We start from the raw sequence: 27,713 nt of genomic DNA, 5'->3' as shown, positions 1-27,713 counted from the left end.
CTCTATTTGTTTATCTTACTTGTACATATCTATTCTATTTATTTTATTTTGTTAGCATATATATACATATATATACCAATATACCAATATATACCAATACCAATATATATATTGGTATATATATTGGTATTGGTATATATTGGTGTATATATATATTGGTATTGGTATATATTGGTATATATATACATAAATGCCATTATTATTATTATTATGTGCCAAGCACTGCTCTATATGTATATATGTTTGTACATATTTATTACTCTATTTATCTTACTTGTACATATCTATTCTATTTATTTTATTTTGTTAGCATATATATACCAATATATACCAATACCAATATATATACCAATATATATATATTGGTATTTGTTAAGCACTTACTATGTGCAAAGCACTGTTCTAAGCACTGGGGGTAGATACAAGGTGATCAGGCTGTCCCACGAGGGGCTCCCAGTCTTCATCCCCATTTTCCAGATGAGGGAACTGAGGCCCGGAGAAGTGAAGTGACTCGCCCCAAGTCACCCAGCTGACAAGTGGCGGAGCCGGGATTTGAACCCACGGCCTCCGACTCCAAAGCCCGGGCTCTTTCCACTGAGCCACGCTGCGCTTATCAGCTGTGTGACCCTGAGCGAGTCGCTTCACTTCTCTGGGCCTCAGTTCTCTCATCTGCCAAATGGGGATTAAAAGTGTGGGCCCGATGTGGGCTACGGACTGTGTCCAACCTAACTTGTATCTACCCCGGTGCTTAGAGCAGTGCTTGGCACATAATAATAATAATAATAATAATAATAATAATAATAATAATAATAATAATGGCATTTATTAAGCGCTTACTACGTGCAAAGCACTGTTCTAAGCGCTGGGGAGGCTACAAAGTGATCAGGTTGTCCCATGGGGGGGGGGGGGCTCACATTTATTCATTCATTCATTCATTCAATCGTATTTATTGAGCGCTTACTGTGTGCAGAGCTCTCCGCCACTCGTCAGCTGGGTGACTTTGGGCAAGTCACTTCACTTCTCTGGGCCTCAGTTCCCTCCTCTGTAAAATGGGGATGAAGACTGTGAGCCCCCCGTGGGACAACCTGATCACCTTGTGACCTCCCCAGCGCTTGGAACAGTGCTTTGCACCTAGTAAGTGCTTAATAAATGCCATTATGATTATTATTATTATTATTAGTCTCTGCTTCAGTTCCCTCATCTGTAAAATGGGGATGAAGGCTGTGAGCCCCCCGTGGGACAACCTGATCACCTTGTAATCCCAGCGTTTAGAACAGTGCTATGCACATAGTAAGCGCTTAATAAATGCCATTATTATTATTATTATTACTAAGCACTTGGGAAGTACAAGTTGAGACGGTCCCTAAGTGCTTAACAAGTACCGTTATTATTATTATTATTCTCTGGGCCTCAGTTATCTCACCTGTAAATGGGGATTGAGACTGTGAGCCCCAAGAGGGACAGGGACTGTGTCCAACCCGATTTGCTTGTATCCACCCCAGCGCTTAGTACAGTGCCTGCCACATAGCACTTAACAAATACCACCATTATTATTATTGTTTTTTAGGGCATTTGTTACGAGTTTACTAGGCGTCCAGGCCCGTTCTAAGCGCTGGGTCTAGATACAGTGCCTGGCCCATAGTCAGCACTTAATAGATACCACCATCATTATTATTATTTTTTTTATGGCATTTGTTATGAGTTTACTAGACGTCCAGCCCCGTTCTAAGCGCTGGGTCTAGATACAGTGCCTGGCCCATAGTCAGCACTTAATAGATACCACCATCATTATTATTATTGTTTTTTGTGGCATTTGATACGAGTTTAATAGACGTCCAGCCCCATTCTAAGCGCTGGGTCTAGATACAGTGCCTGGCCCATAGTCAGCACTTAATAGATACCACCATCATTATTATTATTGTTTTTTATGGCATTTGTTACGAGTTTACTAGACGTCCAGCCCCGTTCTAAGCGCTGGGTCTAGATACAGTGCCTGGCCCATAGTCAGCACTTAATAGATACCACCATCATTATTGTTATTGTTTTTTAGGGCATTTGTTACGAGTTTACTAGACGTCCAGCCCCGTTCTAAGCGCTGGGTCTAGATACAAGTTAATCAGGCCAGCTACGGTCCCCGTCCCACATGGAAAATAGGAAATAGGAAAATAGGTATGGAATCTCCATTTTACCGATGAGGAAACTGAGGCTCAGAGAAGTGAAGCGACTTGCCTGAGGCCACACAGCGGTCAAGTGGCGGAGCCGGGATTGAGATCCAGGTGCTCTGGCTCCCCGCCCCGTGCTTATCCCTGCACACGGTAGGCGCTCGATAAATACGATTGATTGATTGATTGATTATCCCCCCCCCCCCCATGCAGCTCACAATTGAAGTGGGAGGGAGAACAGGTGTGGACGCTGCATTTCACCGATGAGGAAACAGGCCCGGAGAAGTGAAGTGACTTATCGAAGGTCACAGAGCAGACGAGTGACGGAGCCGGGATTAGAACCCAGGTCCTCGGGCTCCCGGGCCCGGCCTCTACCCACTAGGCCACGCTGCCTCCCTTCTCGCCATTTTCCCTTCCTCCAGCCCCCCACCATTCTCCCCCATCCCTCCCCCATCTTCCCTCCCCCATCCCCCTAATAATAATGGCATTTATTAAGCGCTTACTATGTGCAAAGCACTGTTCTAAGCGCTGAGCACTGTTCTAAGTGCCGTTCCCCATCCCTCCTATCAATCAATCGTATTTATTGAGCGCTTACTGTGTGCAGAGCACTGTACTAAGCGCTTGGGAAGTCCAAGTTGGCAACATATAGAGACGGTCCCTGCCCAACAGTGGGCTCACAGTCTAAAAGGGGGAGACAGAGAACAAAACCAAACATACTAACAAAATAAAATAAATAGAATAGATATGTACAATTAAAATAAATAAATAAATAAATAAATAAATAGAGTAATATTTATTTTACCCTGTAAAATAAATTTTTACTCCTACCCTGTAAAACATCCTGTCCGCGAAGCGTAGCATCTCAGCAAAAGCGTTGAGCCAACAGTGGAGGAACGCGTAGAAAATCAGCAGCAGCATGAAGATGCCTGCCAGCCAGAGAAAGGTCAGAGGGCATCAATCAATCAATCAATGGCATTCATTATTATTATTATTATTATAGTTATTATTGTTACATTTATTATTGTTGTTGTTGTTGTTATTATTACTGTTATTGTTGTTACTACTACTAATAAATTGGGGTAATTGTTAAGTGCTTACTATGTGCCAAGCACCATTCTAAGCACTGGGGTAGATACGAGGTGATCAGGTTGTCCCCCGTGGGGCTCCCAGTCTTCATCCCCATTTGACAGATGAGGGAACTGAGGCCCAGAGAAGTGAAGTACGTATTTATTACTCTATTTATTTTACTTGTACATATTTATTCTATTTACTTTATTTGGTTTATATGTTTTGTTTTGTCGTCTGTCTCCCCCTTCTAGACTGTGAGCCCACTGTTGGGTAGGGACCGTCTCTCGATGTTGCCAACTTGGACTTCCCAAGCGCTTAGTACAGTGCTCTGCACACAGTAAGCGCTCAATAAATACAATTGATGATGATGATGATGATCAGGTTGTCCCACGTGGGGCTCCCAGTCTTCATCCCCATTTGACAGATGAGGGAACTGAGGCCCAGAGAAGTGAAATACGTATTTATTACTCTATTTATTCATTTATTTTACTTGTACATATCTATTCTATTTATTTTATTTTGTTAATATGTTTGGTTTTGTTCTCTGTCTCCCCCTCCTAGACTGTGAGCCCGCTGTTGGGTAGGGACCGTCTCTATTGTTGCCAACTTGGACTTCCCAAGCGCTTAGTACAGTGCTCTGCACACAGTAAAGCGCTCAATAAATACAATTGAATAAATGAATGAAGTAATAATAATAATAATTGTGGTCCTTTTTTAAGCGCTTACTATGGGCCAGGCACTGTTCTAAGCACTGGGGTAGATACGAGGTCATCAGGTTGTCCCACATGGGGCTCCCAGTCTTCATCCCCATTTGACAGATGAGGGAACTGAGGCCCAGAGAAGTGAAGTAATAATAATAATAATTGTGGTATTTTTTAAGCGCTTACTATGGGCCAAGCACTGTCCTAAGCACTGGGGTAGATACGAGGCAATCAGGTTGTCCCACATGGGGCTCCCAGTCTTCATCCCCATTTGACAGATGAGGGAACTGAGGCCCAGAGAAGTGTGATCCCACTGTTGGGTAGGGACTGTCTCTATATGTTGCCAATTTGTACTTCCCAAGCGCTTAGTACAGTGCTCTGCACACAGTAAGCGCTAAATAAATACGATTGATGATGATGAAGTAATAATAATAATAATTGTGGTATTTTTTAAGTGCTTACTATGGGCCAAGCACTGTTCTAAGCACTGGAGTAGATACAAGGCAATCAGGTTGTCCCACGTGGGGCTCCCAGTCTTCATCCCCATTTGACAGATGAGGGAACGGAGGCCCAGAGAAGTGAAGTAAAAATAATAATAATAATTGTGGTATTTTTTAAGCACTTACTATGGGCCAAGCACTGTCCTAAGCGCTGGGGTAAGATACAAGGCAATCAGGTTGTCCCACGTGGGGCTCTCAGTCTTCATCCCCATTTGACAGATGAGGGAACTGAGGCCCAGAGAAGTGAAGTAATAATAATAATAATTGTGGTATTTTTTTAGCGCTTACTATGGGCGAAGCACTGTCCTATGCGCTGGAGTAGATACAAGGCAATCAGGTTGTCCCACGTGGGGCTCCCAGTCTTCATCCCCATTTGACAGATGGGGGAACGGAGGCCCAGAGAAGTGAAGTAATAATAATAATAATTGTGGTATTTTTTAAGCGCTTACTATGTGCCAAGCACTGTCCTAAGTGCTGGGGTAGATACAAGGCAATCAGGTTGTCCCACGTGGGGCTCCCAGTCTTCATCCCCATTTGACAGATGGGGGAACGGAGGCCCAGAGAAGTGAAGTAATAATAATAATAATAATTGTGGTATTTTTTAAGCGCTCACTATGGGCCAAGCACAGTTCTAAGCGCTGGGGTAGATACAAGGCAATCAGGTTGTCCCACGTGGGGCTCCCAGTCTTCATCCCCATTTGACAGATGAGGGAACTGAGGCCCAGAGAAGTGCAGTGACTTGCCCAAGGCCACACAGCAGACAAGCGGCGGAGGCGGGATTAGAACCCGCGGCCTCTGACTCCCAAGCCCGGGCTCTTTCCACTAAGCCACGCTGCTGACTTACCCAAGGTCATACAGCAGACAAGTGTTATTATTATTATTTTCTTGTGTCTAACCCGGCGTTTAGTACAGAACTGGGCACATTGTAAATGCCTAACAGATACTATTATCATTATTAGTGCCTGGCTGCCTCACTAGATTGTAAACTTCTTGAGGGCAAGGATCAGATTGATTAATTCCATTATACACCCGAGCGCTTAGTACACGGTGTTTCATACCCAATAGGTGCTCAGTAGACTCAGTAGCACTCTAGACTGTAAATTCGTTGTGGGCAGGGAGGGTGTCTGTTCTTCTGTCATATCGTACTCTCCCAAGCGCTCAGTATAGTGCCCTGCACACAGCGCTCAATAAATGCAATCGAGAATAAATAAATAAATGATAATAATAATAAATAAATGCAAATGAGAAGCAGCGTGGCTCAGTGGAAAGAGCCTGGGCGTCGGAGTCAGAGGTCATGGGTTCAAATTCCGGCTCCGCCAATTCATTCATTCGTTCATTCAATCGTATTTGTTGAGCGCTGACTGTGTGCAGAGCACTGTACTAAGCGCTTGGGAAGTACAAGTTGGCAACATCTAGAGACGGTCCCTACCCAACAGCGGGCTCACAGTCTAGAAATGTCAGCTGTGTGACTTTGGGCAAGTCACTTCACTTCTCTGGGCCTCAGTGACCTCATCTGTAAAATGGGGATGAAGACAGTGAGCCCCCCTTGGGACAACCTGATCACCTTGTAACCTCCCCAGTGCTTAGAACATTCATTCATTCTTTCATTCAATCGTATTTATTGAGCGCTTACCATGTGCAGAGCACTGTACTAAGCGCTTGGGAAGTACAAGTTGGCAACATATAAAGACGGTCCCTACCCAACAGTGGGCTCACAGTCTTCATTCAATCATATTTACTGAGCGCTTACTGTGTGCAGAGCACTGTACTAAGCGCTTGGGAAGTCCAAGTTGGCAACCTATAGAGACGGTCCCTACCCAACAGTGGGCTCACAGTCTTCATTCAATCATATTTATTGAGCATGTACTGTGTGCAGAGCACTGTACTAAGCGCTTGGGAAGCCCAAGTTGGCAACATCTGGAGACGGTCCCTCCCCACCAGCGGGCTCACAGTCTAGAAGGGGGAGACAGACAACAAAACAAAACATATCAACAAAATAAAATAAATAGAATAAATATGTACAAATAAATAAATAGAGTAATAAATCCGTACAAACATCTATATATATATATATATATATACAGGTGCTGTGGGGAGGGGAAGAAGGTAAGGCTGGGGGGGATGGGTAGGGACTGTCTCTATATGTTGCCAATTTGTACTTCCCAAGCGCTTAGTACAGTGCTCTGCACATAGTAAGCGCTCAATAAATACGATTGATTGATTGATTGGTTGATGGGGAGGGGGAGGAGGGGGCTCAGTCTGGGTAGGCCAAGCGCTTAATAAATGCCATTATTATTATTATTATTATTAATCGACTGACTGGCCGACTCAGTCAATACTGTGACCATTAAATTTAGACTGTGAGCCCACTGTTGGGTAGGGACCGTCTCTCTATGTTGCCAACTTGGACTTCCCAAGCGCTTAGTCCAGTGCTCTGCACACAGTAAGCGCTCAATAAATACGATTGATGATTGATGGATTGATTGAATGGTTGATTGGCCATGCCCGGGTGATTTCCTGGGCCTCTCCCTCTGTCACCCTAGTTTGTGCCCTCCATGCCAGTCCTCCCATGCCCCCTCCTGCCCAGCCTCCCCTTTCCTCACCGGGCAGGGTGGCGTGGAAGATGGAGAGGACCAGAGTTCGAGTGCTGAAGGGCTCCCGGCTCATGTTGGCGAAGACGGGGACGCAGAGGCGGCCCAGGATGAAGCAGGCGTAGAGGACACAGCCGCAGGCCTGGGGGAGGGGGCACCCCGACATCGCTTTGGGGGTCCCAACCCTTCCCCTTCTGGACCCCCCCACCCCTCTCTCCCCCGGCCCACCGCCCTCCCCACGGGGTCTGACCTGAGCAATGTTCTTGGCTACGTAATTCCACCGGACGGAGGGCGTCCTGGTTGGGGGGGACGGAGGGGAGAGATAATAATCATTATTATTATAATCACGGCATTTGTTACGGCTCACTACCTGCCAAGCACTGTTCTAAGCGCTGGGGCGGTTACAATAATAATAATAATGATGGCATTTATTAAGCACTTACTATGTGCAAAGCACTGTTCTAAGCGCTGGGGAGTTTACAAGGTGATCAGGTTGTCCCATGGGGGGGCTAACTGTCTTCATCCCCGTTTTCCAGATGAGGGAACTGAGGCCCAGAGAAATATATATACACACACACACACACACACAAACACATACATATATGTATATACATATATATACATAATATATATACATATATACACATACATATATGTATATACATATATACACTTTATATATACATATATACACATACATATATGTATATACATATACTTATATATATGCACTTAATATATATATACATTTATACACATACATATATTTATATATATATACTTATATATATACTTATATATGCTCATATATATAAGTATATATACTATATAGTATATAGTATATATAATATATACTATATAGTATATATACTTATATGTATGAGCATATATACTATATACTATATATTATATATACCATATACAATATATAGTATATAGTATATATATACCTATATATATGCTTATATATATGCTTATATTCTTATATATGAGTATATATACTATATACTCTATATATCATATATGCTATATATACTACATGTATACTATACTATACTACATATGTACTATGCTATACTATATATATACTATACTATATATATGCTATGCTATGCTATGCTATACTATACTATACTAATACTATACTATACTATACTAGTGACTTGCCCAAAGTCACTCAGCTGACAATTGGCGGAGCCGGGGTTTGAACCCATGACCTTCGACACGCGGGGAGGGGAATCCAATGCCATCGAGGTGTTTCCGAGTTAAACGAGGATGATGACGGTGAGTCCCACGTGGGACAGGGACTGTGTCCAACCTGATTGGGGTGTATCCACCCCAGCGCTTAGAACAGCGCTTGACCCATAGTAAGCGCTTAACGCGGAGAAGTGTTCTTTCCACTGAGAAAGTGCTCTTTCCAATCAATCAATCAATCAATCGATCAATCGTATTTATTGAGCGCTTACTGTGTGCAGAGCACTGGACTAAGCACTTGGGAAAAGTTGGCAACATACAGAGACAGTCCCTACCCAACAGTGGGCGCACAGTCTAAAAGGGGGAAGCAGCGTGGCTCAGTGGAAAGATCCCGGGCTTTGGAGTCAGAGGTCACGGGTTCAAATCCCGGCTCCGCCAACTGTCAGCTGGGTGACTTTGGGCAAGTCACTTCACTTCTCTGGGCCTCAGTGACCTCATCTGTAAAATGGGGATTAAGACTGTGAGCCCCCTGTGGGACAACCTGATCACCTTGTAACCTCCCCAGCGCTTAGAACAGTGCTTTGCACATAGTAAGCGCTTAATAAATTCCATTAAAAAAAAAAAAAATCCCGGCTCCGCCGTCAGCTGGGTGACTTTGGGCAAGTCACTTCACTTCTCTGGGCCTCAGTGACCTCATCTGTAAAATGGGGATTAAGACTGTGAGCCCCCAGTGGGACAACCTGATCACCTTGTAACCTCCCCAGCGCTTAGAACAGTGCTTTGCACGTAGTAAGCGCTTAACAAATACCATCATTATTATTATTATTATTATTATTAACAGATCCTATCATTTGACCCATCCAGAGTTAGAGGGGGCAGGACGGGGGGTCCGGGGGGGGTCACGGAGGGAAGGGGTCGGGCCTGAGAGGGGTGGGGCTGGGCTCTCACCTGGGGTAGCTCTCCCTGTAGATGAGCGTGGGGCAGAAGAGGAAGTAGAGGTAGCTGGAAAAACTGGGCGCTCGCGACCCTTCACCTGAAGGGAGGGGTCAGGGGTCAGAGGTCAGAGGTCAGACAGGAGGAGGGAGACTGATGTCTCCTCTAGCTACAAATCCTACAGACCATCTCGACTGTCAGCTCATTGTGGGCAGGAAACGGAGCTACGTTGTTCCGTTGTCCTCCCCCAAGCGCTTAGCACAGTGCTTGGCGCTCAATAAATACGACTGACTGACGGACCAAGCGCTTAATAAATGCTATCGTTATTATTGTGTAAGGCTCTCTGGTCCCCAGTTTCCTCTTCCCTCTTAGACTGTGGGCCCCTTGGGACAGGAAATGAGTCCTATGATTAATCAATCAATCAATCAATCATATTTATTGAGCGCTTACTGTGTGCAGAGCACTGGACTGAGCGCTTGGGAAGACCAAGTTGGCAACCTAGAGAGACAGTACAGTGGGCTCACAGTCTAGAAGGGGGAGACAGAGAACAAAACCAAACATATTAAGCAAATAAAATAAACACAATAGATATGTACAAGTAAAATAAATAGAGTAATAAATATGTACAAACATATATACATATCCCAGCGTCCAGCACAGGGTTTGTGCAGCCCTCAATCCCTACCATACAGTGCTCTGCACATAGTAAGCGCTTAACAAATGCCATTATTATTATTATTATTACCGTAATTATCATGGGAGGGGTGGCTGAGGGACCCACCTGGCTTTGGCTCGTCTACTGATTGTTCCGTTATCATCATCATCATCAATCGTATTTATTGAGCGCTTACTGTGTGCAGAGCACTGTACTAAGCGCTTGGGAAGTACAAATTGGCAACATATAGAGACGGTCCCTACCCAACAGTGGGCTCACCCAAGCGCTTAGTCCAGCGCTCTGCGCACAGTAAGAGCTCAAGATTGAGCTCTTTTCGACTGTGAGCCCGCTGTGGGGTAGGGACTGTATATGTTGCCAACTTGGACTTCCCAAGCGCTCAGTCCAGTGCTCTGCACCCAGTAAGCGCTCAATAAATACGACTGATTGATTGATTGACTGATTGAATGAGTGACTGCCAGAGAGGTTGGCATATATTGGGCAGACAGAGGAAGGGAGGGCGTTCAGAGGAGATTAGGGGCCGGGGGGCGGCTGAGAGGGAGGGAAGCCCAGTGGTCTGGGCACTCACCTGCTTTGCTGAAGAGGATGTTGGGAGTGGCCTCCCGCAGGAAGGAGTAACTTTTCATCAGAAACCGGACCTGAAACAGGGGTGAGGAGCTCTGAGACCCAGAAACTGGGCGGGCCGGCGGGGGGATTCTGCAGCCCACCCACCCTCAACCCCAAATGTGGGGCTCGACAACCCAAAGAGCCATTTGCCCAGCTCCTAAGACCACCCTCTGGACCCTAAGCTCGTCATGGGGGGAGGCTGTGACTGTTTATAATAACAATAATAATAGCATTTATTAACGGCTTACTATGTGCAAAGCTTAGGGTTAAGCTTTGCACATATTTTATAATAATATAATGATAATAATAATGTTGGTATATAAGCGCTTACTATGTGCAAAGCACTGTTCTAAGCGCTGGGGAATACTTCATATAGTTCAATACTTCAACAGCCCACTGTTGGGTAGGGACTGTCTCTATATGTTGCCAATTTGTACTTCCCAAGCGCTTAGTCCAGTGCTCTGCACACAGTAAGCGCTCAGTAAATACGACTGATGATGATGATGATGGGGAAGTGACAAGGCGATCAGGTGGTCCCACGGGGGCTCCCAGTCTTCATCCCCGTTTTCCAGATGAGGTCGCTGAGGCCCAGAGAAGTGAAGCGACTTGCCCAAAGTCACCCAGCTGACAATCGGGGGAGCCGGGATTTGAACCCATGACCTCTGACTCCAATCAATCAATCAATCAATCGTATTTATTGAGCGCTTACTGTGTGCAGAGCACTGGACTAAGCACTTGGAAAGTCCAAGTTGGCAACATATAGAGACGGTCCCTACCCAACAGTGGGCTCACAGTCTAAAGCCCTTGCTCTTTTCCACTGAGCCACGCTGCTTCTCTCATCCTACCGGACTCTCCCAAGCGCTCAGTACAGTGCTCTGCACACAGTAAGGGCAGCGCAGCTCAGTGGAAAGAGCCCGGGCTTTGGAGTCAGTGGTCATGGGTCCAAATCCCGGCTCCGCCAATTGTCAGCTGTGTGACTTTGGGCAAATCACTTCTCTATTTATTTATTTCTTTAATTTGTACATTTTTATTTATTTATTTTACTTTGTTAATATGTTTCGTTTTGTTGCCCGTCTCCCCCTTCTAGACTGTGAGCCCACTGTTGGGCAGGGACCGTCTCTAGATGTTGCCAACTTGGACTTCCCAAGCGCTTAGTACAGTGCTCTGCACACAGTAAGCGCTCAATACAGACGATTGGATGAATGAATGAATGAATGAATGAATGAACTTCTCTGGGCCTCAGTTACCTCATCTGTCAAATGGGGATTGACTGTGAGCCCCCCGCGGGACAACCTGATCACCTTGTAACCTCCCCAGCGCTTAGAACAGTGCTTTGCACATAGTAAGCGCTTAACAAATGCCATTATTACTATTAATAAAGGCCATCGTCATCATCACTTGTAAAGGACACCCCCCCATGGCTCAAGAGAAGCAGCATGGCTCAGTGGAAAGAGCCCGGGCTTTGGAGTTAGAAGACATGGGTTCAAATCCTGGCTCCACCACTTGTGAGCTGTGTGACTTTGGGCAAGTCCCTTCACTTCTCTGGGCCTCAGTGACCTCATCTGTAAAATGGGGATGAAGACTGTGAGCCCCCCGTGGGACAACCTGACCACCTTGCAACCTCCCCAGCGCTTAGAAGAAGCAGCGCGGCTCAGTGGAAAGAGCCCGGGCTTTGGAGTCAGAGGTCAGGGGTTTGAATCCCGCTCCGCCACATGTCTGCTGTGTGATCTTGGGCAAGTCACTTCACTTCTCTGGGCCTCAGTTCCCTCATCTGTAAAATGGGGATTAAAACTGTGAGCCCCACGTGGGACAACCTGATCCCCCTGTATCCTCCCCAGCGCTTAGAACAGTGCTTTGCACATAGCAAGCGCTTAACAAATGCCAATTATTATTATTATTAGAACAGCACTTTGCACATAGTAAGCGCTTAACAAATGCCACTATTACTATTAATAAAGGCCATCGTCCTCATCACGTGTAAAGGACACCCCTGCTCACCATCAATCGTATTTATTGAGCGCTTACTGTGTGCAGAGCACTGTACTAAGCTCTTGGGAAGGACAAGTTGGCAACATCTAGAGACGGTCCCTACCCAACAGTGGGCTCACAGTGCTTAGCTGCCTCCTCCTTGGGCCAAGAATTGAGCGCTGTTTGCCCAGCGCTTAGAACGTGCTTTGCACATAGTAAGCGCTTAACAAATACATCATTATTATTATTATTATTATAGCTTCACCCTCCAATCACCTTGGTTCCCCCACTCCAGTGCCCACCCCTTAAGTGCCCAGGACACGTCTGGGGGGCGGAGGGGGTCTTTCTGGCCATGCCCCCAGATCAGGCCACGTTCCCTACCTGCTCGAAGACAAGGATGCAGCGGGAGGCCGGGGACAGCCGGTACTCCAGGGCCACGTAGATGGGGAAGGCGACCAGTACAGCGGCGTGGCCGGCTGCCAGCAGTGCCCCCAGCCCGGCCGTGCCCAGCAGCCTCCAGCGCAGGGTGGGCAGGGTGGGCAGCCCCGCCACCCCCGCCCTCAGCACCTGGTAGGGCACTACCAGGGTGTAGAGGAACATGGGCAACCAGGTGGCCAGGGCCAGCGGCAGCTGCCCAAAGCTGAACATCAGGAGATCCAACTCCAGCACCAGCCTGGGAAAGAGGAGGCAGGGAGGTTGGCATCGGGAGAGCCAACCCCAGCGCCAGCCAGGGAAGGAGGCAGGGAGGTTGGCATCGGGAGACTGAACTTCGATGCCAGAAAGAGGAGGCAGGGAGGTTGGCATCAGGAGAGCCAACCCCAGCGCCAGCCAGAGAAGGAGGCAGGGAGGTTGGCATCGGGAGACTGAACTTCAGCGCCAGCCTCAGAAGGAGGCAGAAAGACTGGCATCTAAACTCAATCCTTCTATTCATTCACTCAGTCGTATTTATTGAGCGCTTACTGGGTGCAGAGCACTGGACTAAGCGCTTGGGAAGGACAAGCTGGATGGGGTGAGGCTGGATCAGGGGCCAACTAGGGGTCATTCATTCATTCATTCAGTTGTATTTATTGAGCACTTACTGGGTGCAGAGCACTGGACTAAGCGCTTGGGAAGTACAAGCTGGATGGGGTGAGGCTGGATCGGGGGCCAACTAGGGGTCATTCATTCATTCATTCAGTCGTATTTATTGAGTGCTTACTGGGTGCAGAGCACTGGACTAAGCGCTTGGGAAGGACAAGCTGGATGGGGTGAGGCTGGATCGGGGGCCAACTTGGGGTCATTCATTCATTCATTCAATCGTATTTATTGAGCGCTTACTGGGTGCAGAGCACTGGACTAAGCGCTTGGGAAGTACAAGCTGGATGGGGTGAGGCTGGATCAGGGGGCCAACTAGGGGTCATTCATTCATTCATTCAATCGTATTTATTGAGCGCTTACTGGGTGCAGAGCACTGGACTAAGCGCTTGGGAAGTCCAAGTTGGCAACATCTAGAGACGGTCCCTACCCAACAATCAATCAATCAATCGTATTTATTGAGCGCTTACTGAGTGCAGAGCACTGGACTAAGCGCTTGGGAAGTCCAAGTTGGCAACCTCTAGAGGCGGTCCCTACCCAACAATCAATCAATCAATCAATCGGATTTATTGAGCGCTTACTGGGTGCAGAGCACTGGACTAAGCGCTTGGGAAGTACAAATTGGCACCATATAGAGCCAGTCCCTACCCAACAGCGGGTTCACAGTCTAGAAGGGGGAGACAGAGAACAAAACAAAGCATATTAACAAAATAAAATAAATAGAATAAATATGTACAAATAAAATAAATAGAGTAATAAATTCGTACAAACATATATCCATCTATACAGGTGCTGTGGGGAGGGGAAGGAGGTAAGGCGGGGGGGATGGGGAGGGGAAAGAGGGGGCTCAGTCTGGTAGGCCTTCTAGACTGTGAGCCCGCTGTTGGGTAGGGACCGTCTCTATATGTTGCCAACTTGTGCTTCCCAAGCGCTTAGTACAGTGCTCTGCACAAAGTAAGCGCTCAATAAATATGATTGAATGAATGAATGAATGAATCTCTGACCATCACGGAGGGCATGATTAGGGCACAGAGACCCAAGCGTATTCTTCCAAGATAATAAAAATAATGGCATTTATTAAGCACTTACTATGCCCAAAGCACTGTTCTAAGCGCTGGGGAGGCTACAGGGTGATCAGGTTGTCCCACGGGGGGCTCACAGTCTTCATCCCCATTTTGCAGATGAGGGAACTGAGGCCCAGAGAAGTGAAGTGACCTGCCCAAAGTCACCCAGGTGACAGTTGGCGGAGGCGGGATTTGAACCCATGACCACTGACTCCGAAGCCCGGGCTCTTTCTACTGAGCCCCGCTGCTTCTGAGAAGACGAGAAGCAGGGTGGACTAGCGAATAAGAACTCAGTCCTGGGAGTCAGAGGTAAGCTCGTCATGGGCAGGGAATGTGCCCATTTATTGTTCTGTTGTACCCTAGCGCTTAGTACAGTGCTCTGCCCACAGTAAGCGCTCAATAAATGCGATTGAATGAATGAATGAATGAATAAATAGGACTGAATGACCGACTGAATGAATGACCAGGATTCTAATCTTGGTTCTTCCCTGCTGTGTGACCTTTCATTCATTCATTCAATCGCATTTATTGAGCGCTTACTGTGTGCAGAGAACTGGACTAAGAGCTTGGAAAGCACCTCGGGCAAGTCACTTCCCTTCTCTGTGCCTCAGTTACCTCGTCTCTAAAATGGGGGTTGAAACCGTGAACCCCAGGTGGGGCACGGTCTGGGAATGAACGTCTAACCTGATTAGCTTGTATCTACCCCAGCGCTCAGTACAGTGGCCGGCACGTAGCGAGCACTTAACAAATCCTAGAAAAAATAACAACAATAAAGATGATGATAAGGAAGCAGCCTAGCCGGGTGGGAAGAGCATAGACCTGGGAATCAGAGGGATTTAATCCCTGCTCCACCACTTGTCTAGTGTGACCTTGGGCAAGTCACTTTTCTTTGTCTCAGTTACCTCATCTGTAAGATGGGGATAAAAATCAATCAATTGTATTTATTGAGCGCTTACTGTGCGCAGAGCACTGTACTAAGCGCTTGGGAGGTACAAGTTGGCAACAAATAATCAATCAGTCAATCAATCAATCGTATTTATTGAGCGCTTACTGTGTGCAGAGCACGTACTAAGCGCTTGGGAAGTACAAGTTGGCAATACCTAGAGACGGTCCCTACCCAACAGTGGGCTCACAGTCTAAAAGGGGGAGACAGAGAACAAAATCAATCAATCGTATTTATTGAGCGCTTACTGTGTGCAGAGCGCTGTACGAAGCGCTTGGGAAGTACAAGTTGGCAATACCTAGAGACGGTCCCTACCCAACAGTGGGCTCACGGTCTAAAAGGGGGAGACAGAGAACAAAATCAATCAATCGTATTTATTGAGCGCTTACTGTGTGCAGAGCGCTGTACGAAGCGCTTGGGAAGTACAAGTTGGCAACAGAGAAGTGAAGTGACTCGCCCAAAGTCACACAGCTGACGGAGCTGGGATTTGAACCCATGACCTCTGACTCCAAAGCCTTCCATTGAGCCACGCTGCTCCCCACTGAGGAGGGAGAAGAAAATCAGATGACAGGTGGGTGGCAGTGAGAATAAGTCCGATTGAATGAATGAGTGAGTTTAGTGAGCGCTTATTATGTGCAGAGCGCTCTGCTAAGCGCCTGGGAGAGTGTCGCGTAAGAACAAAGGGGCCCGTTCCCGGCCCACGAGGAGCTTCCAGTCAGGAAATCACGACGGCAGCCATCCCCCTTACCTGCCCTTGTCGATGAAGTCAGTGGCCAGCGTGCTGATGATGAAGATGACCAGAGTAGCCACGAACATGTGATAGATGGTCCGAAAGTGCTCTACTTCCATCAGCTCGCTGCGACCGGTGGGAGGATGAGAAAAATCCGGCCCTCAATCCGTCGGACCGACTCCTCCTCCCCTGGGGGTTGTCTGCCCTTCCCCAACTGGAGGCCCAACGGGGCTGGGGGGAGTTAATAATAATAACGATAATGATGGCATTTGTTAAGCGCTTACTATGTGCAAAGCACTGTTCTAAGCGCTTGGGGGGATACAATGTGATCAAGTTGTCCCACGTGGGGCTCACAGTCTTAATCCCCATTTTCCAGATGAGGTGACTGGGGCTCAGAGAAGTTAAGTGACTTGCCCAAGGTCACACAGCAAACGTGGCGGAGCCGGGATTCGAACCCGTGACCTCTGACTCCAAAGCCCGGGCTCTTTCCACTGAGCCACGCTGCTTCTAACCCAGTCATCCTGGCTCTGAACAGGCCGCCCTCTGCCCCCCGAGACTCACTCCAGTAACGACATGCGGTCCACAAAGACTTTCTGCTTCCACACCGGAGCATCCTTGGTCCTGAGAGGAGCAGAGAAGGGGGTGGGGGTGGGACTAGGGTCTCAAGGCCTTACTGCTGACATTGGGCAAGTCACTTCACTTCTCTGGGCCTCAGTTCCCTCATCTGTCAAATGGGGATGAAGACTGGGAGCCCCCCCGTGGGACCACCTGATCACCCTGTCACCTCCCCAGCGCTTAGAACAGTGCTTTGCACATAGTAAGCGCTTAATAAATGCCATTATTATTATTATTATTACTGAGAGCTCACCTCCTCCAGGAGGCCTTCCCAGACGGAGCCCCCTCCTTCCTCTCCCCCTCCTCTCCCTCTCCATCCCCCTGCCTTACCTCCTTCCCTTCCCCTCAGCACCTGTATATATGTATAGATGTTTGTACGGATTTATTACTCTATTTATTTATTTATTCATTTTATTCGTACATATCTATTCTATTTATTTTATTTTGTTAGTATGTTTGGTTTTGTTCTCTGTCTCCCCCTTTTAGACTGTGAGCCCACTGTTGGGTAGGGACTGTCTCTATATGTTGCCAATTTGTACTTCCCAAGCGCTTAGTACAGTGCTCTGCACATAGTAAGCGCTCAATAAATATGATTGATGATGATGATGATGATTTATTACTCTATTTATTTTCCTTGTACATATCTATTCTATTTATTTTATTTTGCTAATATGTTTGGTTTTGTTCTCTGCCTCCCCCTTATAATAATAATGGCATTTTATTAAGCGCTTACTATGTGCAAAGCACCGTTCTAAGCGCTGGGGAGGTTACAAGGTGATGAGGTTGTCCCACGGGGGGCTCACAGTCTTCATCCCCATTTTACAGATGAGGGAACTGAGGCCCAGAGAAGTGAAGTGACTTGCCCACAGTCACCCAGCTGACAAGTGGCGGAGCCGGGATTTGAACCCATGACCTCTGACTCCAAAGGCCGTTGCACTCTTTCCACTGTGCCACGCTGCTTCTAGACTGTGAGCCCGCTGTTGGGTAGGGACCGTCTCTAGATGTTGCCAACTTGGACTTCCCAAGCGCTCAGTACAGTGCTCTGCACACAGTAAGCGCTCAATAAATACGACTGATTGATTGATTGATTGATTGGGGGTCAAGACAGGGGCAGGGACCAGGAGAGGGGCAGATTGGGGGGTCAGGGCTGGGGCAGGGGCAGACTGGGGGTCAGACCAGGGGCAGAGTGATGGGGTGGGGCTGGGACAGGGACAAACTGGTGGTCAGGACTGGGGCAGGGGGTGGGACGGGGCCTGGGGATAATAATAATAATAATAATAATAATAATAATAATAATAGCATCTATTAAGCGCTTACTATGTGCAAAGCACTCTTCTACGCTATGCGCTGGGGAGGTTACAAGCTGATCAGTTTGTCCCCCGTGGGGCTCCCAGTCTTCATCCCCATTTGACAGATGAGGGAACGGAGGCCCAGAGAAGTTGTGACTTGCCCAAGTAATAATAATAATAATAATAATAATAATGATAGCATTTATTAAGCGCTGACTATGTGCAAAGCACCGTTCTAAGCACTGGGGAGGTTACAAGGTGATCAGTTTGTCCCACATGGGGTTCACAGTCTTCATCCCCATTTGACAGATGAGGGAATGGAGGCCCAGAGAAGTTGTGACTTGCCCAAATAATAATAATGATAGCATTTATTAAGTACTTACTATGTGCAAAACACTGTTCTAGGCGCTGGGGAGGTTACAAGGTGATAAGGTTGTCCCACAGGGGGCTCACAGTCTTCATCCCCATTTGACAGATGAGGGAACGGAGGCCCAGAGAAGTTGTGACATGCCCAAATAATAATAATAACATTTATTAAGCGCTTACTATGTGCAGAGCACTGTTCTAAGCGCTAGGGAGGTTACAAGGTGATCAGGTTGTCCCACAGGGGGCTCACAGTCTTCATCCCCATTTGACAGATGAGGGAACTGAGGCCCAGAGAAGTTGTGACTTGCCCAAATAATAATAACAATAATAATGATAGCATTTATTAAGTGCTTACTATGTGCAAAACACTGTTCTAAGCGCTGGGGAGGTTACAAGGTGATCAGGTTGTCCCCCGGGGGGCTCACAGTCTTCATCCCCATTTGACAGATGAGGGAACTGAGGCCCAGAGAAGTTGTGACTTGCCCAAAGTCACCCAGCTGACAAGTGGCAGAGTCGGGATTTGAACCCATGACCTCTGACTCCAAAGCCTGGGCTCTTCCCACTGAGCCACACTGCTCCTCTCAGGTCAGGGGCAGGGGAAGGAGCAAAGTGATGGGTTTGGCCGTCTCTATATGTTGCCAACTTGGACTTCCCAAGCACTTAGTACAGTGCTCTGCACACAGTAAGCGCTCAATAAATACGATTGAATGAATGAATGAATGAATGAATAGGAAGGACTGGGGCCGGGGCTAACTAGGGGATCAGGGAAGGTGCGGGGTGAGAATAATAATAATAATAATAATGGTATTTGTTAAGCGCTTACTATGTGCAAAACACTGTTCTGATGGGGTGGGGCTGGGATGGGGCAGATTTGGGGTCAGGGCTGAGGCGGAGTGATGGGGTGGGGCTGGGGCAAGGTGATTCATTCATTCATTCAATCGTATTTATTGAGCTCTTATTGTGTGCAGAGCACTGTACTAAGTGCTTGGGAAGTACAAGTTGGATGGGGTGAGGTTGGATCAGGGGCCAACTAGGGATCATTCATTCATTCAATCATATTTATTGAGCGCTTACTGTGTGCAGAGCACTGGACTAAGCGCTTGGGAAGTCCAAGTTGGCAACATCTATTCATTCATTCATTCAATCGTATTTATTGAGCGCTTACTGTGTGCAGAGCACTGTCCTAAGTGCTTGGGAAGTACAAGTTGGCAACATGTAGAGACGGTCCCTACCCAACGACGGGCTCACAGTCTAGAAGGGGGAGACAGACAACAAAACCAAACATATTAACAAAATAAAATAAATAGAATACATGTATACAAATAAAATGACTAAGCGCTTGGGAAGTCCAAGTTGGCAACATCTGGAAACAGTCCCTACCCAACAGCAGGCTCACAGTCTAGAAGTGGGGGATGGAGAACAAAACAAAACATATTCACAAAATAAAATAAATAGAATAAATATATACAAATAAAATGTCTAAGCGCTTGGGAAGTCCAAGTTGGCAACATCTAGAGCCGGTCCCTTACCCAACAGCGGGCTCACAGTCTAGAAGCGGGGCACAGAGAACAAAACAAAACATATTTCTAGGCTGTGAGCCCGCTGTTGGGTAAGGGACCGTCTCCAGATGTTGCCAACTTGTACTTCCCAAGCGCTTAGTACAGTGCTCTGCACACAGTAAGCGCTCAATAAATACGATTGAATGAATGAATGAGTTAACAAAATAAAATAAATAGAATAAATATATACAAATAAAACGTCTAAGTGCTTGGGAAGTCCAGCTTGGCAACATCTAGAGACGGTCCCTTACTCAACAGCGGGCTCACAGTCTAGAAGTGGGGGATGGAGAACAAAACAAAACATATTAACAAAATAAAATAAATAGAATAAATGTATACAAATAAAATGTCTAAGCGCTTAGGGAAGTCCAAGTTGGCAACATCTAGAGCCGGTCCCTTACCCAACAGCAGGCTCACAGTCTAGAAGGGGGGGATGGAGAACAAAAGAAAACATATTAACAAAATAAAATAAATAGAATAAATATATACAAATATAATGTCTAAGCGCTTGGGAAGTCCAGGTTGGCAACATCTAGAGCCGGTCCCTTACCCAGCAGTGGGTTCACAGTCTAGAAGTGGGGGACGGACAACAAAACAAAACATATTAACAAAATAAAATAAATAGAATAAATGTATACAAATAAAATGTCTAGGTGCTTGGGAAGTCCAGGTTGGCAACATCTAGAGCCGGTCCCTTACCCAACAGTGGGCTCACAGTCTAGAAGCGGGGGACAGAGAGCAAAACAAAACATATTAACAAAATAAATAGAATAAATATGTACAAATAAAATGAAATAGAATACATAAGTACAAATAAAATAAATAAATAACTAGATAGCGTGGCTCAGTGGGAAAGAGCCCGGGCTTTGGAGTCAGAGGTCATGGGTTCGAATCCCGACTCCGCCACTTGTCAACTGTGTGACTTTGGGCTTGTCACTTAATTTCTCTGTGCCTCAGTTCCCTCATCTGTAAAGTGGGGATGAAGACTGTGAGCCCCACATGGGACAACCTGATCACCTTGTATCCCCCCAGCGCTTAGAACGGTGCTTTGCACATAGTAAGCGCTTAAGAAATGCCATTAAAAAAATAATAAATGAATGAATGAATCATCATCATCATCATCAATCGTATTTATTGAGCGCTTACTATGTGCAGAGCACTGTACTAAGCGCTTGGGAAGTACAAATTGGCAACACATAGAGACGGTCCCTACCCAACAGTGGGCTCACAGTCTAAAAGGGGGAGACAGAGAACAAAACCAAACATACCAACAAAATAAAATAAATAGGATAGATATGTACAAGTAAAATAAATAAATGAATGAATGAATAATAAATAAATAGAGTAGGGGTAGGGAATGGGGTGGGACCGGGGCAGACTGGGGCGGGGAAACCGAGGCAGGACGAGGACCAGGGTCAGGATTGGGGGTTCCCCTTTGCCCCCCATCACCTGCCACGGTTCTGGAGCGGGGCCGGGGCCGGCAGCAGACCCCCTCCGCGTGTCGGGCAGGACCGGACCCCTTCTCTCACAGCTCGGTCCAACAGTTCGGCCAGCTGCACCTGGGCCTGCTCCAGCAGCTCCATCTTCACCTCCTGCGGGGTCAAGGCCGGCTGAACCTTGACCCCCCGACCCCCGACCCTCAGCCCCCTTCCCCGCCCTTTCACCCACCACGCCGACCCCTCGCCTCTCTGTCTGCTATATTCGTCTATCGGCCTCTCTCAAGCACAGCGCCCTGAGTGCGGCCTGGCGATCGTATCTGTCGAGCGCTTAACGGTGTGCACAGCGCTATGCTAAGCGCTTGGGAGAGTCCAATAGAACTGAAGCGGCGGGGCTCAGTGGAAAGAGCCCGGGCTTGGAAGTCAGAGGTCATGGGTTCAAATCCCACCTCCGCCACTTAGGTGTGTGACTTTGGGCTAGACTGTGAGCCCACTGTTGGGTAGGGCCCGTCTCTATATATTGCCAACTTGGACTTAGTCCAGTGCTCTGCACACAGTAAGCGCTCAATAAATGCGATTGAATGAATGAATGAAGTCTCAGTTCCCTCATCTGTAAAATGGGGATGAAGCCTGTGAGCCCCCCGTGGGACAACCTGATCACCTTGTATCCCCCCAGCGCTTAGAACAGTGCTTTGCACATAGTAAGTGCTTAACAAATACCATCATTATTATTATTATCTGTAAAATGGGGGTTAATAATAATAATAATGGTGTCCAGTGCTCTGCACACAGTAAGCGCTCAATAAATACGATTGATTGATTGATTGATTGATTACACCCAAACTCACCTCCATATGTCGAGTCCACTGCAGCAGGTCGGGGGCTCCCTCCTGCCTGGAGTCTTCTGTGGGAAGGAGTGGGGGTCCCTGAGTGGGTGAGGGACCCACCCCGGTCTCCCGTCACTCTCCCCGCACCAACCCCCATTCCTCCCACCCGCCGTGCCCAGGGATCACAGCTTCGACACTGTGAGCCCATCGGTGGGTAGGGACCGTCTCTATATGTTGCCAACTTGGACTTCCCAAGCGCTTAGTACAGTGCTCTGCTCACAGTAAGTGCTCAATAAATACGATTGAATGAATGAATGAATGCAAAGCTAGCCCGGTGCCCCCTCCCCTCCTTTCTCTTCCGTGGGTAACGTCCAAGCCAGGCCCTCTGCCCCCTTCTAGACCATGAGCCCGTCGTTGGGTAGGGACCGTCTCTATATGTTGCCAACTTGTACTTCCCAAGCGCTTAGTACAGTGCTCTGCACACAGTAGGTGCTCAAAAAATACAATTAAATGAATGAATCCGAAGCTAGCCCGGTGCCCCCTCCCCTCCTTTCCCTTCCCTGGGCAACGTCCAAGCCAGGCCCTCTGCCTCCTTCTAGACCAAGAGCCCGTCGTTGGGTAGGGAGCGTCTCTTTATGTTGCCAACTTGGACTTCCCAAGCGCTTAGTACAGTGCTCTGCACACAGTAAGCGCTCAATAAGTACAATTAAATGAAAGAATGAATCCGAAGCTAGCCCGGTGCCCCCTCCCCTCCTTTCCTTTGTGTGGGCAATGTCCAAGCCAGGCCCTCTGCCCCCTTCTAGACCATGAGCCCGTCGTTGGGTAGGGACCATCTCTATATGTTGCCAACTTGGACTTCCCAAGCGCTTAGTCCAGTGCTCTGCACACAGTAAGCACTCAATAAATACAATTAAATGAAAGAATGAATCCGAAGCTAGCCCAGTGCCCCTCTCCCCTCCTTTCCCTTCCATGGGCAACGTCCAAGCCAGGCCCTCTGCCCCCTTCTAGACCGTGAGCCCGTCGTTGGGTAGAGACCGTCTCTATATGTTGCCAACTTGGACTTCCTAAGCGCTTAGTACAGTGCTCTGCACACAGTAAGCGCTCAATAAATACGATTGAATGAATGAATGAATGCAAAGCTAGCCCGGTGCCCCCTCCCCTCCTTTCTCTTCCGTGGGCAATATCCAAGCCAGGCCCTCTGCCCCCTTCTAGACCGTGAGCCCGTCGTTGGGTAGGGACCGTCTCTATATGTTGCCAACTTGGACTTCCCAAGCGCTTAGTACAGTGCTCTGCACACAGTAAGTGCTCAATAACTACAATTAAATGAAGGAATGAATCCGAAGCTAGCCCGGTGCCCCTCTCCCCTCCTTTCCCTTCCGTGGGCAACGTCCAAGCCAGGCCCTCTGCCCCCTTCTAGACCGTGAGCCCGTCGTTGGGTAGGGACCGTCTCTATATGTTGCCAACTTGGACTTCCCAAGCGCTTAGTCCAGTGCTCTGCTCACAGTAAGCGCTCAATAAATACGATTGAATGAATGAATGAATGCAAAGCTAGCCCGGTGCCCCCTCCCCTCCTTTCTCTTCCATGGGCAACGTCCAAGCCAGGCCCTCTGCCCCCTTCTAGACCGTGAGCCCGTCGTTGGGTAGGGACCGTCTCTAGATGTTGCCCACTTGGACTTCCCAAGTGCTTACTACAGTGCTCTGCACACAGCAAGCGCTCAATAAATACGATTGAATGAATGAATGGAACCACTGCCCCCTGAGAAGGGTGGGCAGGGCGAGAAGAAGGGGTAGGATTGGGGAGGGGGCGTCTCAGGCTCCAGGGATGCTCTGATCCCCCCCCCTTCATCCATCAACCGATCAATCCGAGGTATTTGTTGAGCGCTTACCGTGCGCAGAGCACTGTACTGAGCGGTTGGGTGAGTCCAATTCAGCTGAATCAACAGACAGGTTCCCCAGAAGGAGATTTTGGCCCCGGCCCAGCTCACCTGAGAGGGCCCCCGCGTCTCTCTGGTCCCCACCGTGGCCCCGTCGGTGCCGGGGCCCGGGGCCTTGGGGGCCACCAGACCCCCCGGGCCTCTCCTCCTCCTCGGAGGCCATGGAGGGTGCCAACGGGCCGCCGGTTCCGGGCTGCCCGACGGTCTGCCCTCGGTTGCCCGGGCTGGGATGTCAGCTGACACCGGGCGAGGGCGAGGGGGTGGTTAAAGTCCTCTCCCGTGGGGCTGGGGTGGCCGCTGATTAGATTATTTTATCTTGCGGGGATGGGGGCTTCTGCCGGACTCTGCCCTCCACCCCCGCTGTGCCAGTGAGTGGGTGGCGCGGGGCACGGAGAAGCAGCTCGGCTCAGTGGAAGGAGCCCGGCCTTTGGAGTCAGAGGTCATGGGTTCGAGTCGCTTGTCAGCTGTGTGACTTTGGGCAAGTCACTTCCCTTCTCTGGGCCTCAGTTCCCTCATCTGTCAAATGGGGATGAAGACCGTGAGCCCCCCGTGGGACAACCTCATCACCTTGTAACCTCCCCAGCGCTTAGAACGGTGCTTTGCACAGAGTAAGCATTTAGTAAATGCCATCATTATTATTATTCTCTGGGCCTCAGTTTCCTCCTCTGTCAAATGGGGATGAAGACTGTGAGCCCCCCGTGGGACAACCTGATCACCTTGTAACCTCCCCAGCGCTTAGAACGGTGCTTTGCACAGAGTAAGCACTTAATAAATGCCATCATTATTATTATTCTCTGGGCCTCAGTTCCCTCATCTGTCAAATGGGGATGAAGACTGTGAGCCCCCCGTGGGACAACCTGATCACCTTGTAACCTCCCCAGCGCTTAGAACGGTGCTTTGCACATAGTAAGCGCTTGATAAATGCCATCATTATTATTATTATTAAGCGCTGGGGAGGTTACAAGGTGATCAGGTTGTCCCACGGGGGGCTCACAGTCTTAATCCCATTTTCCAGATGAGGGAACTGAGGCCCAGAGAAGTGTAGTGACTTGCCCAAAGTCGCACAGCTGACAAGTGGCGGGGCCGGGATTTGAACCCACGCCCTCTGACTCCAAAGCCCGGGCTCTTTCCACTGAGCCACGCTGCTTCTCCAAGCTGTGTGACCTTGGGCAAGTCACTTCACTTCTCGGAGCCTCAGTGGCCTCGTCTGTCAAATGGGGATGAAGACCGGGAGCCGTACGTGGGAAAACCTGATCACCTTGTAACCCCCCAGCGCTTAGAGCAGGGCTTTGCACATAGTAAGCACTTAACGAATGCCATCATTATTATTATTATCCCAGACTCACCCTCCTCCCACCCTCCGAGGTCCCAGCTGGGGCTCCCGGGATCGCGCCCACTTCTAGACTGTGAGCCCACTGTTGGGTAGGGACTGTCTCTATGTATTGCCGACTTGGACTTCCCAAGCGCTTAGTACAGTGCTCTGCACACAGTAAGCACTCAATAAATACGATTGATTGATTGATTGATCGATCTTGTCTCCGTCCGGCCCCCTGTCCCGGGCCCCCCCTGCCCAATTCCCACCCAACCCAAGCCCCCTTTCCATTCCAGGCCCGTTGTTGCCCGCACTTCCAGAACCCTGTCCCGGACCCTTACCCATTTTTTGCCCATTGTCCTCTCTGCCCTTCCCAGCATCCCGGCCTGGGCCTCTAATTCCTTACCCCCTCCGCCCCCATTGTCCCGCGCGATCCCATTATCCTGGACCAGACCCTTACCCATTCCCACCCCCTCCAGCATCCCCCTTTGGGGCCCCAAAAAAGAGCCCGGGCTTTGGAGTCAGAGGTCATGGGTTCAAATCCCGACTCCGCCAATTGTCAGCTGTGTGACCTTGGGCAAGTCACTTCACTTCTCTGGGCCTCAGTTCCCTCATCTGTAAAATGGGGATTAATAGGAGCCCTTCCCAGACTGAGCCCCTTCTTTCCTCTCCCCCTCGTCCCCCTCTCCATCCCCCCGTCTTACCTCCTTCCCTTCCCCACAGCACCTGTATGTATGTATATATGGTTGTACATATTTATTACTCTATTTATTTATTTATTTATTTATTTTACTTGTACATTTCTATCCTACTTATTTTATTTTGTTGGTATGTTTGGTTCTGTTCTCTGTCTCCCCCTTTTAGACTGTGAGCCCACTGTTGGGTAGGGACTGTCTCTATGTGATGCCAATTTGTACTTCCCAAGTGCTTAGTACAGTGCTGTGCACATAGTAAGCGCTCAATAAATACGATTGATTGATTGATTGATTAAGACTGTGAGTCCCCCGTGGGACAACCCGATCACCTTGTATTCCCCCAGCGCTTAGAACAGTGCTTTGCACATAGTAAGCACTTAATAAATGCTATCATTATTATTATTATTATCCTCTGCCCACTGGGCCGGACCGCGGTGGAAGGGGAATTAGCCTTGACGCTGTGACCGTGAGCCCCACGTGGAACAGGGAAAGGGACTACGTCCGACCCGCTTTGCTCGTCTCTACCCCGGCGCTCAGTACAGAGCCTGGCACCTAGTAAGCGCTTAACAAATACCATCATTATTATTATTATTTTCCCCCTTTTAGCCTGTGAGCCCACTGTTGGGTAGGGACTGTCTCTATATGTTGCCAACTTGGACTTCCCAAGCGCTTAGTCCAGTGCTCTGCACACAGTAAGCGCTCAATAAATACGATTGATTGATCATCATCATTATTATTATTAGAGTCTCAGGAGGTCGTGGGTTCTAATCCCGGCTCCGCCGCTTGTCCGCTACGTGACCCTGGGCAAGTCACTTCGCCTCAGTGACCTCACCTGGAAAGTGGGGATTGAGACTGCGAGCCCCTCGGGGGACAGGGACTGTGTCCAACTCGATGTGCTTGCATCCACCCCAGCGCTCAGTACAGTGCCCGACACAGAGTTAAGTGCTTCACAAATGCCACAATTATTTTTATTATTGGTGGTTGAACTGGCTTTGGCCTTGCCCTCTTTAGCAGCCCCGTAATTTGGGGTCTGGGGCAGCATCCCAACCGCCTTTCCTTGGGCATCTGAGGTAGGGAGGCGCCCAAACAGTCAGACCTGGCACGGCCCTGGCTTTCCCACCTCGGCCAAGGGAGAGGAATACGGAGGTGCTTGTGGACATGGGAGAGCTGGGCTCTGGGAATTGGGGTGGGGTCCCCTCTTTTCCCCACTTCCCCATGAAGAAAAATCCTCTCAGATCCCATTCCCGGATGAACGCCGCCTAGGAGGAGGCGAGGACCGGCTGGAAGGACAAAGATCAGGGCATCGGGCCCGACTCTCTCTGGATTCCTGTTTGCAGCAGGAAGGATTGAAGTTAGACTTTAGAAGGAACGCCCGGACGGGCGGGGTGTCGCCCGGCCCCATCTTGCCTGCCCAGGCTGGTATGAGGCGGGAGCCAAGGATGGGAGCGGGGAGCGGAGAGCCGGATTGGCATT

The 27,713-nt window shown here is 48.5% G+C and overlaps 1 protein-coding gene across 1 annotated transcript in view; it reads right to left on the bottom strand.

Moving 5' to 3' along the window:
- Positions 1-24,406, bottom strand: part of SOAT2 (sterol O-acyltransferase 2) — a 34,164-nt gene extending 9,758 nt beyond the window's left edge. The window contains exons 1-11 of the mRNA XM_038752657.1: positions 24,285-24,406; positions 22,321-22,376; positions 21,486-21,628; positions 16,769-16,828; positions 16,226-16,333; positions 12,778-13,069; positions 10,391-10,460; positions 9,165-9,249; positions 7,273-7,318; positions 7,035-7,164; positions 2,991-3,088 (exon numbers count right to left, since the gene is read on the bottom strand). Coding sequence (XP_038608585.1) covers positions 2,991-3,088; positions 7,035-7,164; positions 7,273-7,318; positions 9,165-9,249; positions 10,391-10,460; positions 12,778-13,069; positions 16,226-16,333; positions 16,769-16,828; positions 21,486-21,628; positions 22,321-22,376; positions 24,285-24,396 — 1,200 coding nt within the window. The 5' untranslated portion in view covers positions 24,397-24,406. The remainder of the gene's footprint in view (positions 1-2,990; positions 3,089-7,034; positions 7,165-7,272; positions 7,319-9,164; positions 9,250-10,390; positions 10,461-12,777; positions 13,070-16,225; positions 16,334-16,768; positions 16,829-21,485; positions 21,629-22,320; positions 22,377-24,284) is intronic.
- Positions 24,407-27,713: the final 3,307 nt, after the last annotated feature.

This window comes from Tachyglossus aculeatus, chromosome 10 (genome assembly GCF_015852505.1).
Source record: "Tachyglossus aculeatus isolate mTacAcu1 chromosome 10, mTacAcu1.pri, whole genome shotgun sequence".
NCBI lineage: Eukaryota > Metazoa > Chordata > Mammalia > Monotremata > Tachyglossidae > Tachyglossus > Tachyglossus aculeatus.
This window is presented reverse-complemented; position numbering and strand designations above follow the sequence as displayed.